The sequence below is a fragment of the Brassica oleracea genome, chromosome C1, assembly GCF_000695525.1.
Source record: "Brassica oleracea var. oleracea cultivar TO1000 chromosome C1, BOL, whole genome shotgun sequence".
In the NCBI taxonomy this organism is placed as follows: Eukaryota; Viridiplantae; Streptophyta; class Magnoliopsida; order Brassicales; family Brassicaceae; genus Brassica; species Brassica oleracea.
In genome coordinates this window covers 23,999,961-24,016,414 of record NC_027748.1, presented here as the reverse complement: position 1 = coordinate 24,016,414, position 16,454 = coordinate 23,999,961, and the positions used below count along the sequence as shown (strand labels likewise).

The 16,454-nt window shown below is 33.8% G+C and overlaps 2 protein-coding genes and 2 long non-coding RNA genes across 6 annotated transcripts; 2 read left to right on the top strand and 2 right to left on the bottom strand.

Annotated features, from left to right (window-relative positions):
* The first annotated feature begins 2,048 nt into the window (after window positions 1-2,048).
* Window positions 2,049-3,457, top strand: LOC106311674. The gene is made up of 4 exons (XR_001264075.1): window positions 2,049-2,460; window positions 2,539-2,594; window positions 2,699-3,072; window positions 3,391-3,457. It is a non-coding gene; the product is annotated as an uncharacterized LOC106311674 (long non-coding RNA).
* An 807-nt stretch (window positions 3,458-4,264) lies between these two features.
* On the bottom strand, window positions 4,265-6,556 carry LOC106335541 (ATP-dependent DNA helicase PIF1-like). Its single transcript, XM_013774088.1, has one exon. The coding sequence runs from the start codon at window positions 6,554-6,556 to the stop codon at window positions 4,265-4,267; it is 2,292 nt and encodes a 763-aa protein (XP_013629542.1).
* A 4,296-nt stretch (window positions 6,557-10,852) lies between these two features.
* On the top strand, window positions 10,853-11,411 carry LOC106311681. The gene is made up of 3 exons (XR_001264076.1): window positions 10,853-10,933; window positions 11,023-11,116; window positions 11,304-11,411. It is a non-coding gene; the product is annotated as an uncharacterized LOC106311681 (long non-coding RNA).
* Window positions 11,028-15,373, bottom strand: LOC106311659. 3 transcript variants are annotated; one of them, XR_001264073.1, is made up of 11 exons: window positions 14,863-15,373; window positions 14,630-14,717; window positions 14,360-14,531; window positions 14,073-14,157; window positions 13,223-13,304; window positions 12,872-13,145; window positions 12,642-12,768; window positions 12,433-12,557; window positions 12,255-12,336; window positions 11,217-11,380; window positions 11,028-11,120 (listed from the first exon to the last, which is right to left on the bottom strand). XR_001264073.1 is itself a non-coding variant. In XM_013748908.1 (10 exons), the coding sequence occupies exons 5-10, from the start codon at window positions 13,253-13,255 to the stop codon at window positions 12,089-12,091; spliced, it is 738 nt and encodes a 245-aa protein (XP_013604362.1). In that variant the 5' UTR covers window positions 13,256-13,304; window positions 14,073-14,157; window positions 14,360-14,531; window positions 14,630-14,717; window positions 14,863-15,373; the 3' UTR covers window positions 12,067-12,088. The 3 variants fall into 3 exon arrangements, 2 of the variants coding, with proteins under 2 accessions (XP_013604362.1, XP_013604370.1); XM_013748908.1 differs by lacking the exons at window positions 11,028-11,120; window positions 11,217-11,380 and adding an exon at window positions 12,067-12,185; XM_013748916.1 differs by lacking the exons at window positions 11,028-11,120; window positions 11,217-11,380; window positions 14,073-14,157; ... (1 more) ...; window positions 14,630-14,717; window positions 14,863-15,373 and adding an exon at window positions 12,067-12,185 and having other exon boundaries at window positions 13,223-13,531.
* Window positions 15,374-16,454: the final 1,081 nt, after the last annotated feature.

Here is a 16,454-nt window from a genome sequence, read left to right as displayed (position 1 = left end):
TGTTTCTGATATTATATATTAACTTTTTTTATTGTGTATTTATTTATTACCTATTTTTAATATCACGTGGCTTCTTTTGATAAATAGATTTATATATTTATGTGGACGGCATATGGAAAACACTTAGTTTTTAATATGAAAAATAGATAATTAATTATAAAATGATAATTTTTATAAATTTAACAATTTCATAAGAAAATTAATGCAATCTTTACAATTAAAAGATAATTCTTTTACATTCTTTTGGATTCCTATTATTGATAGATTAATTTATTTCATCTCCATTTTGACTAATGCAGTATTTATATTTTTTATATTGTATATTACTTTTTAATGTAGTATTTTTATTTTTTTAATTGTGTACTTAATTATTATTACTTTTTGTATATTATATTTACATATTTAAATACATATTTACATGTATTAAATTTTTAAAATTTAAGACAGATGTCTAATGTAGTATTTCCATTTTTTATTTACATTTTAAGATAGAGGTTTAATGCTTAACGTATTTTTTCCATTTTTATATTATGTGTTTACTTATCAATATTATTTTCGTATATTATATATTTACTTAATATCTATATTTTACATTTTAAGATAAATGTTTAAGGTTTAATATACTTTTTCTATTTTTTTAAATGTGTATTTACATTTTAAAATAAATGTTTAATGCTTAATGTACTTTTTCTATTTTTTATATTATGTATTTACTTATTAATATTATTTTTTGTATATTATATATCTTTTTAAATTGTGTATTTTCTTATTATTGTATATATAATTAGTATATTATATATTTATGTATTTAAATGTATATTTACTTATATTTTCGTATGTACTTACTTATTATTACTTTTTGTATATTATATATTAACATATTTAAATGTATATTTACAGGTATTTAATTTTTATATTTTAAGATAGATATCTAATGTAATATTTTCACTTTTTTTTTACATTTTAAGATAGATATTTAGTGCTTAATGTACTTTTTCCATTTTTTATATTATGTATTTACTTATTAATATTATTTTTTGTATATTATATGTTCACTTAATATCTATATTTTACATTTTAAAATAGATGTTTAAGGTTTAATATACTTTTTCTATTTTTTTAAATTGTGTATTTACATTTTAAGATAAATTTTAATGCTTAATAATTTTTTTTTTTTTATATTATGTATTTACTTATTAATATTATTTTCGTATATTATATATTTTTTAAAATTTTGTATTTACTTATTATTGTATATATAATTCACATATTATATATTTACATATTTAAATGTAGATTTAGTTATATTTTCGTATGAGTTAATGTATATATGGTAATAATGTGTAGTATGGTAATGTGATTTAGCGTAATAAGATAATAATATTAGTCATGCCACATGGTTTATTTTCGAAGAGGGTTTCTAAAACGATGTGGATGCTCTCTGGAGTTTCGATTAGTCCCTTTTATAAGTATAGACTAGGGGTTAACCCGGGCTACGCCCAGGATTATTTTTCTTATTTTGAAAAAAAGAAATTAATTTTTTGTTAAAATTGTAAAAAAAAAAATACTAAGCTAAACTATAGAATTGTAACAACATTTCCCCAAAAACCTGTAAAAATATGTTCTTTTATGAATGATGTTGATATATTTTTTATGAATGATGTTGATATTTGCATTGATATTTATCATCTTTTGAGTGGTGCCGATATCCATTGATTAATGAAAATTTTGTTATTTTGTTACGTGAATCATATATAATTGCAGTGTAATTTCTTTCGTACTTATATAATTATATTTTGTATATTTTTTAGATAAATAATAATAAAAACTATAATAACATAAAATTAAAATGTGGTTAAATATGTGATTGTAACTTAAAATCTGATTATGACAAAAATAATTGAATTTGACCTGAAATTTAATTGAGAATCCAAAAAAGTTCGAAACACTTGAACGTGCACATCTACCCAATCTCATAAATGTGGCTTTTCTGGCTATTTAGAAAGAAAGGGTTAAAATTACAAATAAAGAAAAAGATTTTCAAAGTTAATTAATTTACAAAAAAGGGATGCGGTCACTTTCGGAGTAATACACGGAATCGTCATTCTCGTCTTCTGCATCGTCTGCTTCATCACCATGGAAGGCGCCTGCTGTAAAAACCGCCGCTCCCTGCATTAGATCAATCAGATGTCGTTCTCAACTATAAGACTCGTGATTCTGTTTCTGGATCTGTGCGTAGAGACACCGGACTCTCTCACTCAACGCCGGCGTGTGAGGATCACGTGCATCATGACGGAGGTGCGTGTAGTCACTTGCATGATCACGATCATCATCATGAGGCGGTGAAGATGAAGTTGCCGGAGGAGCTGGTTGAGGAGGAGGATATGAGGTTATGTGGGTTTGAGCCTTGTCTTCATCATGATCATGATCATGAATCAAGTTCTAATCTTTCTGGATTTGGTAATTGGTTTATTGAATTTTGCAAACTCGTAAATGAATTTGATGTTGATTATTAGAGTTTTCTTTTCTTGTATGCAGCATTTTGGTTAGCTTGGCGTCGCTCATTTGTCTGATATTCCTGCCAGTTATGTTCGGTAAGAGAATCTCTGAGGATAGTGTGAAACAAAAAGGCCTTTCGGTGTTGACTGTCTTGCAAAAAATGGTTTGTATATTCATGTGTAACCAGTTTATTTTTCAGTCTACAGTTCAAGGGAAGCCTGCAAAATGGTTTGTTGATGCATTGGCTTGACACACAACTGCAGCAGATTTGGCCAGATCACCCTATCCTTTTTGACTTCTGGCGAAGAGTTTAGTAAGTCTATGTATACCATTCCTGCAACAAACTTTAATGCAGCGGCACCATTTACAGAGCATTCATATATGTGCTCGTCACTTGTGAAAGTTAATGTGGACAGGAATGGATGGAGCTCGACTTGTTCTTCTGATCTAGCTGGTCGAAGAATCCATCTGTCTTGGTCATACAGTTAATGGACACCAAGTCTTTAGGCAGATCTTCCCAAGAATGTTCAAAGATTACCCTTAGAAGACCAGTTATGGTGCCAAAACAGTCAGGTACGCCCATTGCCTACTGTTGGGAAATTGTCTGCTTTTAGTTTTAGGAGTTTGTTTGCCATCCATGAATAATCACTTCTTAATATTAAAGCAAAATATAGATTACTTTCGTTTTTGTATGTCAAATAATCTAAAAGTTTTTGTATGTCAAATAATCTAAAATATGAAGTTTTCTAAAATTCAAATTCATGAGTAATATATAGCTATTTTTTTTGCTTTTAGTCATTCTTTATTTTCGGTTTTGTGTGTCAAAGAATTTACTAAGTGAACACATGAGGGCTTTGTAATTTGAATTATATGTTTGTGTGAATTGTTTAGATTCTGTGGATAGGAAAGCATGGAGAGCAACCAGATAACATGGATATATAACTTAATCTGATATATATTCTGTTGATTTTGTCGCTTTTATAGGACCATATGTGTACTACATGGCTCATCGAGATAGAAATAAGGAAGCAAAGCGATGACTTTTCTCCAACTGTTCTGCAACAATTTAATCAGTAAGTATTAACCATTTTTCAGATTTTTAGAAGTTAGGAATGGAACTGATTATCGGTAGTTAGGATTGAAACCAGAGTTTGATTGATTGGTGTTGTTATTTGAAAAAGGCAAAGATATGTGATTACCGTATTTTAGAACTTTTCCAAAAGTTCATGGTTGTTAAAAATAATAGAGACCTACATATTGTCTGGAAGCAAATGATATAGTTTGAAACAAACAAAGCCTTATGTTTGTGTAAGACATCGTATAAATCTTCTAACAACAAACATTCAACGTTTGTTTCTGAGACTTTACAGCCTCATCAAAAATATTCCTTCTTCATTTGCCTAATCCATCTATGTATCGAAATTTTCCAAAATTTCATGAGAAAGTTATAAAAGACAAAACTCAAAACCTAAATCATATATTATCAAAAATCTCACTGATTAATATAAAACGATTACTAAACATCAAACCAAGGTAATGACTTATAATAAAAACTATAAGGTAAACAATTCATAACATAAATGTATCCTAGATTGATGTGGTCTCAGTATGCTGAGTTATGTGTTCTGCTGCGATCAACCAGTTGTGTGGTCTTCTGTTCCTCTTTACTTGTCAGATTTGAGAACCTGTATAATGAATAGTCAGGTATAATTTTTTTTTTGTGTATATATATACAAATAGATTTGTCTATGATTTGCAAACCTTACTACTGAGGGATGTTGTTGAATATTTCTTTGTAGACGATGTTATTCACTCCAGTCACTGAGTCTTTTTCTTCTTGTAAAATACTTAAGCCTTCAGGTGATGTTACTCTTGAGAGAGCAACGTATAGCTGGCCATGACTGAAAACTGGTTTAGGCAAATATAGAATAACTGATTTCAAGCTTTGTCCTTGGCTTTTGTTTATGGTCATTGCATAGCATACTCTTATTGGAAATTGTCTTCTCTTAAGTATGAATGGGTGGTCTGAGACTATTGGAGATAAAATGATTCTTGGGAGTGAGACTCTTTTACCAACATGTGTACCTGTGACTAATTCACCTTCGACAGCTCGTTCTGCCATATGAGTCACGATTAGTCTTGTCCCATTGCAGAGACCTTCTTTTTGGTTGATGTTTCTCAGCAGCATAGCTGGGATGCCTACTTTTAGGACAAGCTTATGTTTGGGCAAGCCTGGAAATTCTAAGCAGTTCAAGTACTCCGGGGGATACATTGTTTTATAGTGAAGCCCGATTGTATCTGCCTTTTCTATGCTGTCGTAGCTTAAGTATTCTCTAGCTTCTCCAGGTGCTTGAGATAACATATAATTATTTATCTCATCGACTGTTTCGTTTCGGGGTGTGATGATTGCTGTTTCAGTTAAATAGTCTATAGGTGTCTTGGAATCATTACACAACACATCTGCTGCGTCTGCGATTTGATGAAGTGGATCTCCGGAAGGCTGCATCATAAACCGATTCTCAACAGCCACAATCTCCCCTTGGTTATCTTTGTTGTCTTTAAGTTTGTCTGCTTTTGGTGCTGTTCCATCTCCGACACTTACTAACCATTCTGCAAAATTTTTTTCTGACTGTTGTAAGCGCATGTTCTCATGTAGGACGTACACACTGCATTCATTCCACAAATATGATTGACTTATTGATGCTAGAACTGTATCTGCTCGTGTTCCCTGTGGTATAACTGGAAGTATTTGTCTGAAATCTCCTCCTAGTAGTACAGTTATTCCCCCAAATAGTTTATTGCTTGCGGATGGGTCTTTTGCAGAAAGAATATCGCTTAGAGTTCTATCTAGGGCTTCAAACATGTGACGATGAGACATAGGTGCTTCATCCCATATTATTAGATCAGTTTTGAGTAGCAATTCTGCAAGCATTGTACCGGGTTTTATTTCACACATCGTGTCCTCATTTAGTTGTAAGGGTATCTTGAATCTTGAATGAGCGGTTCTCCCGCCAGGTAGTAGTAGTGCTGCAATACCCGATGAAGCGACTGGCAGTACCACTTTTTTGATAGATCTAAGCTTGGAGATGATAGTTTTGTAAAGAAATGTTTTACCTGTTCCACCAGCACCATTGAGGAAGAAAAACTGTCCAAGATTGTTGTCTATTGAATTTAGGACTGCATCATAAGTCTTTTTCTGGTCACTGTTTAAAAGAATATGGTTTCTTTCATGTTCTTCTTTTTCATGGTTGATGTTGTAGTAGAATTCTTGATTGAGCAGACTGTTCCCTAATTCTTTGATGATGCTCAAGTTTGGTGTAGGCATTGGCTTGAAATCAGTGAGTGACTTTTCATGTTGATGCAAGAGTTTTTCGATCTCTATCAAAGTATATTGTGACAAATCTTGGTCGTCTAAGTGAAGCCTCTCAAACCCGAACTCTCTTTGTTTCTTTTTAAGTATGTCTTCAGATAATAATTCCCAACAATTTTCCCACAAACCTAATGGGTTGCTGACCTCGCAATATATGAGGAGAGTGACAAACATTTGACGTAGCTGATGAGGAGTAGCCCAATTACTTGCTTGATCCATTGCTTTGTGACATTCCTTATCGTTTTCAAGTAGTCCTCTAGCACGACATGCTTCTTTCAAAGTCTCTTTCACCTCACCATTAACTTTATAAAAGTCTTCAAAGCTTGTTGCTCCTCTTATGATATTTACCAAAATTCTGAGATAGTATAAATCACCAGCATAAGGGTGGATGGTAATTATTCTGCCTATTGTATCCCCCTGCTTCCTTGTATGCCATACTTTGGCATCACTGTTCCACACATAGTATTTTGGGAATTCAACATATAGCAGCTTCCTTGCCTCTGGACACTTTGCATTCATAGCCATCCATTCAGTGAACATGGTTTTCTCAATACCATATCTACACAGGACGCGGCCAAGATCAGCTGTGCGTCTGTAAGAGATGCTTTGCTGGTTTTCTAGATGAATTATTAGCTTCTGGACCGCTGGTTTGCGTTTGTGAATATGAAACGCGAATGTACGCCACATTGATTCACATGCTGATAAATATCGACAGTCTATAAACTCTTGTATTTCGTCCCTTTCGTAGACAACATGTTCGTCTGTGTCATTCTTTAACTTCTCCTTTCCTTTTTTCAATCAGAATAGTAGCTTTGTCCACTCCCTTTGTAATATACTTGAAAAGGTATTTGATAGCGTTTGTTGTGTTGCACCACTCCACGTTTATGTGCGACTCATATTTTTTCAAGAAATTGAGATCTTCTTGTCGGCGACGGTAGATAATGTAGCCGGATTTGTCTATGGTTGTGGAGTCAGTATATCTGCGTGGATATTTTTTGCTGCATACCTGGTTGGACATGCATGGAGATGATGGCCTATCCTTTCCACATGGCCCATGCATCATGTGTCTTTCCACAAGAGCAAACCCGACTGGGTCATCTGTTTTGTTTGGTAGTTCGGCTGAGATGATTGCATTAATGTCTGAGGTCGATGGTATTTTAGGTGCATTTTCCAACCATAAGAGCATGTGTGCATGTGGCAATCCACGTTTCTGAAATTCTATTGTATATATTACTGTATGAAAGAAGGCAATAGTTAGGCGTGTAGTATATGGGAGGGAAGTTAAGTTATTAATGATGGATTATGTAAGAGTACCTGCAATGTAGGGACTGAAGAAGGTGCCTTTCTCAAGATCTTTAAAGAGCTGGTCGAGTTTCATTTTGAAAGCACGACACTCAATGTCCATATGGAAAGAGAAGCGGGTATTGCAAGCTCATAAATAGAGGGTGGTCGTCCCTGATTTCTTGCAAGTGGTTTGATTGCAATTCCAGCACCACATCTCGATAGCCTACGGTTGCTGTTACGTCACCCAGAATTAACCCTGCAACTTCGCTGATTTGTGGAAGATCATATTGTCTACCTTTCCCTTTCTGACCAGCCAACCTTATTGTCAAGTCTTGGCACTCATTTGATTTGTACCGGTCTCGCGCCTTCCGAAAAAACTTGGACAAACAGTTGTTTTCATCGAGCATGTTAGTTAAACCGATGATTATATCTTCTTCAAGGGCTTCTGATGGCTTTCTCCTTGTCATCGTTTTCATGCGGTTAGTGACCTCATTATCAGTATCGACAATCCACATTTGTAGGAATTGAGGTGGTTTACCGGGCATGGGGATGAGAGATCCTATACGATGGAAAAGCTGACCATGTATTCGGTAAGCCGGGGGTCCGTTTTCAGATGTGATGCTGTGATCTATACTAGCTCCCACAGACGTGAATGCGAGCATTGAGTTGTAAACACGGATGTTGTTACGGAAAGGAGTACTATTGGCAGGAAGGCTTTGCAGATAATCAGGTGGGTCTTTCAGTGGCGGGAGTTTGACTCGTCCTTGCTGGCAGCATACTGTGTAAGTAGGCTCTCCTGTTCTAACATCAGTTCCTGAGCTTTCTGAAAGCTTTGCAATATGTGCATTCTAAGATGGGATTCTCTTTTGCCATCAACCCTGAAATAATGCAGAAACTGTTATTTTGATGTTGTGTTATTGTATGTGGAAGTATTGTGAAGACAAACCTTTCTTTATTTTAACTTCTGCACGTGACAATACTTGTGTACTGGTGGATGTTTGATCTGGATATATATTTTTGTTGTGTGTGTTAGTTTTGACACGTAATTCTCAATAAGAATTTTCAAATGTTAGCTGACCTTGTTTTTTTGATAATCTCTTGGATTGAATTATGGCTCGTCTCATTGCTCGAGTGTTCTTGCTCCTAACTGTAGCATGAATGCGAGGACAGAATTAATTTTCTGGTTTGCTATGTAATTAAGTTGAGTAATGATCTATTTTGGAAGTTAAGTTTGCTTGATAATAGTAATGTTACCGTATTCAGAGCACATTGTACATCCACCTGTTTTTTTCCATCCATTGTCAGTAACTTGCAGTCATAATATTTTTTAAAATAAAGGAAGGTATGTAATAAGTAACTTACAGTCATAATATTTTTTAGGCATGGTCCTTAGCTTTTGTTGTGAAACTGCATGAGAAGTAGAGGAACGTGTGCTCATGTCTTGATCTGATATGACGATTTAGAAAGAGGTGTGCGTAAGTATATTGTACCTGTTTTGGTTGCTGAGGAAGAAACTGAATTCTGTGTAATTTGAGGTGTTAAAACCTGTTGCTTGAATATTTCCTTGCCTATCTCGCTTTCGCCATTGTTGTGAAAGCATGACCGATTTTCGCATTGAACGTGCATTCTTCTGTAAGACTATAGGACATTTGGATTAAATAATCAGTTTTGGCCACAATGTTTGGCCATAATCAGTTTGAGTAACGTACCGAATTTGGCACATATGTCGCACCCACCTATGAAAGATTATTTGCATGCAAGTAAATTAGTGAATTTCGGGTAGAAGTTTGCTGTAAACAGTTCTTACAATGATAACATGCTAGCAAGGGATTTTGTGCGTGAAGTGTAGATGATTCTTCTCTCGCTCTCTTAGTTTTTGCTTCTTCAGTTCTTGTGCGATCTCCAGATGTTTGTGCTACATGATTAAAGGTTAACATGATGTTAAAACTGTTATGGTAAGCAATATTTGGAGTGGAGTTTTACCTCTAACGTCCACTGAGTCAGCTGGTGTACGCTTTCTCTTCCCAGGTTGTCGTGAAGCCATAGATGCTACCTTGTTTTTTTCTATAGACTCTAGAGAACATACGGGTTCGATTGAATATTAATTGAATACATGTTTGATATTTGGAAATAATAAAAATGTAAATTATACAATATTTTAGATTTGACATAAAAAAATATTTGAATGTGGTTAAGTCTCTGTGGACATGCCGTCATGATCAACATGCCATCTTCAACAAATGGTTATGATTTGTTCAGCTTCTAACTCTTGGCTCTTCCTTGGATATTCTTTTGCTGCAATAACTTGGTATTTGTCTGTGATTGCTCTGGTTATGTGATTTTAATTGGGTGATGATTATTTGGGAAAAGTACTCTGCAGTTGGAGATAAGCCTGAAGTTTTAACTGATGAAGATAAACAGATTAGGATTTGTGAATTCATCTTCAGCTTGTGGCTGCCAATGTCAAGTTTATGTATTACTGCACAACTTCTTTGTATTGATTTTATAGAGATAGAGAGGAGCTATTTGATTTCATATCGAACTTGAATTCATTGTATTGACTTTCATATGTTTTCTTGTTCACATTTGTCTTTGCAGCCTGAATCATCTTCATCTAAAGTAAAAGTGTCAAACCTTCACAAGAGAAAGCATCAGATCACTGCGTTATTCATGGACATAAAGAAGATCATGGCTTCTTCTTACACACGTTTGCTCTTGCTTTGCCTATCCATCTTTCTCATCGCTTCAACTGATAAGATCACTCCACTGCTCAACTTGGTATCTCCAGACATGGACAGGATTTTGTGGAAGGAAGAGTTTGCCAGAGGCGAAGCCAGACATGGACAGGACTTTGTGGCAACACTCGCGGCTGTGACATTCAGTGTAAGAGATGGGAACGGGCTTCACACAGGGCTTGTCACGCTCAGTTCCTGGGGTTCGCATGTTTTTGCTACTTCATCTGCTGAAGCAAGCAGAAAGTTCTCTGAATCTTCTTCAAGTGTCACGGTGTTGTCTTCTTTTGTTCTGTTGCAAATCATGTACGTAGTCTCTATGACAAAACCATAACGTTTACCTTGGGTTCTAATAAAATCCAGTTTGTGCTTGGGAGTTACCATTACATGTCTATTGTCTAGACATCTTGGCCAAAAAATATATCTTATGTTTCACAATCTTTCTATATATTACATTTTAGAAAATAAGAATAAGTAACTATACAACTTTGCCAAAAATATATCCAATTTGTATCACCTGACTATTAAAAGACTATTCAAATATACAAATGAGAAGGTTTGATTGAGAAACCTCTAAATTTTTAGTATTCAAATCCAAGATCTATTCATATTAAAATTCCATTATTGTATGAGGAGGTTTGATTGAGAAATTTAGAAATACCTAGCAAAGCATAAAATAACTTAAAAAATCTGATACATAATTGGGATCTTAGTCCTGACGTGAACAAAAAACAAAACAGACTTAGCTAGAATCTTAGTTCTGATTTAAAACAAAGCATTAATGATAAAAAAAAAAAACTTGGAAAGCTAAAATCAAAAACTTCAATGCTGGGGAGCTTAGTTGAGACGTTGGCGCTTGCCATCATTCTTCTCGTTCTGAACATCATCATCAATAATGCGGGAAACTGTAGCTGTTGTGCGAGCTGATTTGAAATTAAAGTCATTGACCTTCACTTGGAACTTGCAGGTGCGCCCCACAATGTCTAGGACACATTGAGGTGTTGCGGTGCCAGAATCTTCATTTGAGCCGTTTTCACCAGACTACATGGTATAAACATGTGATTAGTTAGACTGACACATAAGCTCTGTTAAACTTTTCGATTGTTCTTACCTCACTCATCTCATTCATGACGTCAGGTGCCTGTCTTACCACCAGTTTCAGTGCTTCTTTGTCGAAAATGACAAAGGTTCCTTCATTGCCACTGTCGTCGCAAACTTTAACCTCGAACCGGTATCTATACCACATACGATAGATCAAAATGAGTAATCAGATTGAAGTTTGGTAGCTCGTTAGCATATGTTTTCTGTATTTGTTTTTAAATGAACTTGACCTGATGAGCCCGACAGTGTTTGGTTTCTTGCACTTGAAGTTAGGGCAAATGAAAGTTGTTTCTGACCTTTCAAGTTGCCACTTGCAGGCGGTGCAGGAGATGAAGTACCAACCATATTCTTCCATGACATCCGTTATTGTTGCAGTGCAAATGAAGCTAGCAACCTGAATGTTTAGATGGGTGTAAATACTAAGAATAATATTATCCTTAACGTTACAATTTTATCTTATTCTACTTAATAATTTAAAAAATAAATAAATTCTACTTAATAATTTAAAAGTAAGTTCATCTGTCGTGAGTCTTTTCCATAGGTGCACTTAGGGGTGGGTGTTCGGGTACCCGTTCGGGTTTGAATCGGGTATTTCGGATTTTCGGGTATTTTGGATTTTCGGGTATTTCGGTATAGAGGTATAGAACCCGTTCAGGTATTTCTGTACTTCGGATCGGGTTCGGGTATTTTTAGTTCGGGTTCGGTTATTTCAGATCGGGTTTGGATATTTAGATTTTGAAAAAAAAAATTAAATTTTTCATTTCTCAAATTTCTTATATTTAAAATTATAACTTTCACTTAACTATTTTTTATTTTTAATAGATTAAATGGTTAATAGATTTGGACATAACATTTTGAAACTAAAAAAAACATTAATTTGGTTATTGTTTTTAAATTTTGGATGTAACTTTTTGTTAATTCTTGAAATAAAAAGTTTGACATGCATTTTAAGTGAGTTGCAAATCATTTTCTCCGTAATTCTACGTATATCATATGAACTTAAACTATGTGTAGTATTAATATAAATATTTTATATAAAATGAGAGATGTAAACTAGAAATATATGGTTAATTATACATATTTATCTTCGGATATTTAGTTTCTAAGAATTTGTGAATTTTAATGTCACAGTCTCCACTTTAGTAACTGCAGCGGAGGAGCTGTTGACAGTTGGTGGGATTTTTCCATCAGCTTCAAACCTAGGTCGAACATGTTTGAATATGAGACATGATAGCTTTGCAGTAAGAGAGGGGTTGATTCACAACTACCTTGATAATAATTTTTCTGTCTCAATGATGTCCGAGTCAAAGAAGAGGCGTGTGGAGGCTGTGGAGCTTAGGGTAACAACACCTGAGAAGTGGACAGTAATTGATATTGGTAGTGATACACACACGAAATTAAATTAATATATGACTTTATGAAACAAAAAGATGAAAATAGACAAACCTCCAAGTGTTTCTGAATTGAGAGTGGTGAGCAAGATTACTGTCGGTTTTGTCTTGCTATCATTCCATCTACTTCGGAAAGCAGCAGCAATTTTGTCCCACAGATAAACACGAGCTGTCTCGCCGCTGTTTAATTAAAGATACTAAGGTATTTAACACCAAATCTCTTAGACGCTTAAATAAATACGTTTGGTATTAGTTTGGTCTTACTCTTCAAGTTGGACATGCAAGAAGACCATATCCTTTGATCTTTCACCAGCAGGTGCTGGGGCAGTAGCCATGGGTGTCTGAGTCTCTAAGTTGTCCCCATTGATGACTCGCAAAAAGCCAATGATATCTGTCAGGGAGTAAAAAATGTTAAAAGTGCTGAGAATCAATCTGGTCTAAATAAATCATTAGAATCAAAGATTTATAATGTTTAGAGAGTAAAAAGTGCTCACCGAGAAGATCTGTGTGTTTATCAACAATGTCGGTGAACGCTTGGAGATCGCGTATACGAAAGTGCTGAGAATCAATCTGGTAGTCCACTTCATGAACAGGAGCGAAGGTTGTCTTGTTGTTGAAGCTGATCCCGTGCTTATGTGGTGAGACTCTGTAAACTGATTTGGAAGGTCTGATGCTGAACCCGTTGAGCTTGTAAACTGTGTTGGGTTTCAGGTCCTCTTTGAAGCGGGGAAGGAAGTGTGTGGAGATAAACCCCTGAATGGTTGTTGACTGTGGTGGTATCATTACGCAAGAGTTAGTAATGAATGTTAACAATAAAAGTATGGTAGTTTAAGTTGAGAGAATACCTTTGAGTCTATGAGGAGCAACTCAACTCCCATGAGTATGTTCGCCTTTTTGAAGTTTCGGGCTTCTCAGCAATGAATCAGCCTGACAAAAACATCCTTGTTACAGAAATCTCCTTCGAGATCGTCAAACGTTGTTGGGACAGCAAGGGTTGTTGGAGGAGCCATTGTCTTTTCTTTGCTGGATTTCTTTGGAGTCTTCTTTGATGGGTGTGAGGTTGATGGTGTTGAGATAATGGGTTTTATAGAGACGTGTTTGATGTAAATTTATACATTTTCCTTTTAATGTTTAATGTAGTATTTCCATTTTTTTAAATTGTATATTTGCTTCTTTTTTCTTATATTGTATATTTCCATTTATTATATTGTATATTACCTTTTATTTTTTTTTATTTTTTTCATTTTAAGATAGATGTTTAATGTAGAATTTCTATTTTCTAAAATGTATATTTAGTTATTATTTTCTCTTATATTGTATATATACATTTCTTATATTGTATATTACTTATTATCGATTTTTTTACATTTTAAGATAATTGTTTAATGTAGTGTTTCCATTTTTAAAATTGAATATTTACTAATTATTTATTTTAACTTATATTGCATATATAAATTTCTTATATTGTATATTACTTATTATCGTTTTTTACATTTTAGGATAAATGTTTGATGTTTATGTTTAAAATAAATTATTTCAAATATAATGTTTGATATTTAAAATACATATATTATAATATTTATCATATATTATATATTCTTAAATATCAAACATCATCAAATTTAGTTACAATATTATAAATAATTCGTTAGTAAGACTGACAGATAAGTTATGTTTAACTTTTGGATTTCATACCTCACTCATCTCGTTCATAACCTACGGTGCCTGTCTTTTGCGGAGCACATAAGCCACTTCAGGATTTGAAATCATATCCACATACCTAGTAAGATCAAGCACAGTAAGTGGAACCAAAATAAAACATATGAGCTTTCAAGAGTGAGAACCACATACAGATTCACATTAACAAAAGATAGAGTGAGTATATCAAAAGGAATTCACACATATAGAAACATAAACAAGATCATAATCAAGAACAGTTCTTAGGACAAAATCAACACCAGGAACAGGATGCAACCACTTACCAGGCGGCTCACACCAGAATCTGGACGAAGCTCAATAGCAGACGTAGCAAAATCCTTCCCGTACTTGGTCGTGAATTGCTTAACGATTTCTGAGAGCTCAGGGACATCTGATAACCTCTGGGAAGTGAATAATACGCTCGCAACCGCTTATTTCAGATCAATGGGGCAGTTTCTGTAAGTATTGATCACAAGGATCAGCACATTATACACAGAACAAAAAACAAAGACTTTATAATAATGTTCACCAAAAAGAAGCTAACTTGTGCTTACTTTTGAGACCCGATAACACCTAAAGAACAACAATGAGTTCGCAGTAGATGCCAATGAGTTCAAAGGCAGCCACTGTCTTCTCTTCCACCTGAGAGATAGAAAGAGAAACATAACAAAACCACATTCACAATCTCATCAACAAACAACATGAGTGAAACCAAAAGTAGTGAGGATACATTCACAATGTGATCAATACACAACATGATTGAAACAAAGATTCAAGTTGTTCTTACCCAGCTTCGAGCAATTGAGCTAACTCTTGCCTCAGCTGTTTAATCTGAATCTCCTTTTTGTTCTTGAGGATCTTCAGGCGTGAATTCACCATTGGTAAAGCTGTTCCCAGCTTCGAGCAATTGAGCTAACTCTCGCCTCAGCTGTTTAATCTGAATTTAATTTTTGTTCTTGAGGATCTTCAGGCGTGAATCGGCCATTTGTTAAGCTGTTTTACTACACACACAACATGATTGACATAGATTCTCTCTTCGATACTCAATCGAATCAGATCCAGTGGCTCCGTAACGGTGGCGTCTTCCTCGGCGGACATAGAGGGTTTTGAAATTGCGAAGAAGAAGAAGAAGAATCTATACTCCGATGTCTCTCTCAATTTGGTCACCGATAAAAAAGAAGAAGAAGAAGAATCTATTTAACGATGAATCTATACTCTGATGTCTCTCTCAATTGCGAGAAGAAGAAGAAGAATCTATATTACGGTGATGCCTTCCTCGGCGGACATTTTTTTTTATGTTAGCGATGTCTTTTTTTTTATGTCACCGATGTCTCTCTCAATTAGACTTCATCGTTAAGGTTTTTTTTTTTTTTACTTTTGGGCTTTAATTTGCCACGTGTCATCCAAAAAAGCAGTATTTTTCGCTGAGGTAGACGCTCTACAGAGCCTCAAAAGGTCTTTTTTTTATTAGTAAGGACTAGGGATTGACCCGGGCTACGCCCGCGATTTTTATTTTTTTTCTAATTTAAGTTGTTAAATTATTTATATTTAGGTTATGATATATATTTATATAAATGTTAAGATGCATCTCATAATTTAAATTTAAATTTTAACACGTTAAATTAACATATTTTTTACTATTTAAATATTTTTTTGTAATTTTGTTGGCTATCTAGTTATCATATTTAGCAAAACTATCTGTTGAGTGTTGGAATAAATGTTTTAGATATTTAATTAAACTGCAGAGTATTTTCGGATCGACCACATGCTCAACAATCGATCGATCCGTAAAAAGATGGTCAATCTCCTTGGCCAGGTAAGTACAATTTTAGCAAAAATATCTTTGATTTTCAAATATTAAGTATATAACTATTCTTTTGAATATTGTTTTTTTGAATTGTATTTTTTGATTAAATTATTGTATTATAATGTTTATGTAAATATTTTTTGTGATGTTTGAATTTGTGCTGTTAGTATACTTAACCTAGATGATATTGAAGTTTAACAATTTATTTTTTTCTGGAAATAGAAAATAGTGATATATCAAAACGTATCTAATACTTGTTAAATGATAGTATAATGTAAATTACATCCATTATTTGAAAATAACCATTTGTTGTTTTTATTTTTTTTAAATCAGAAATTATTTTTATTTAAAAACATTATTCATATATAATATAATAGTTTAAGTTTGGAAGATTAATCTATATATATAAATTATGTATATTTTTTAAAAAATAATTTAAGATATTATATATTAAGTAACTGAATAAAAGCTGAATTTCTTATCTTGAAAATGAAATATTTATATTTTTGTCTTCATGTTATACTCACCAATCCAGCATTGATATTTATAACTCAGTATGTTTTTTAAAAAAA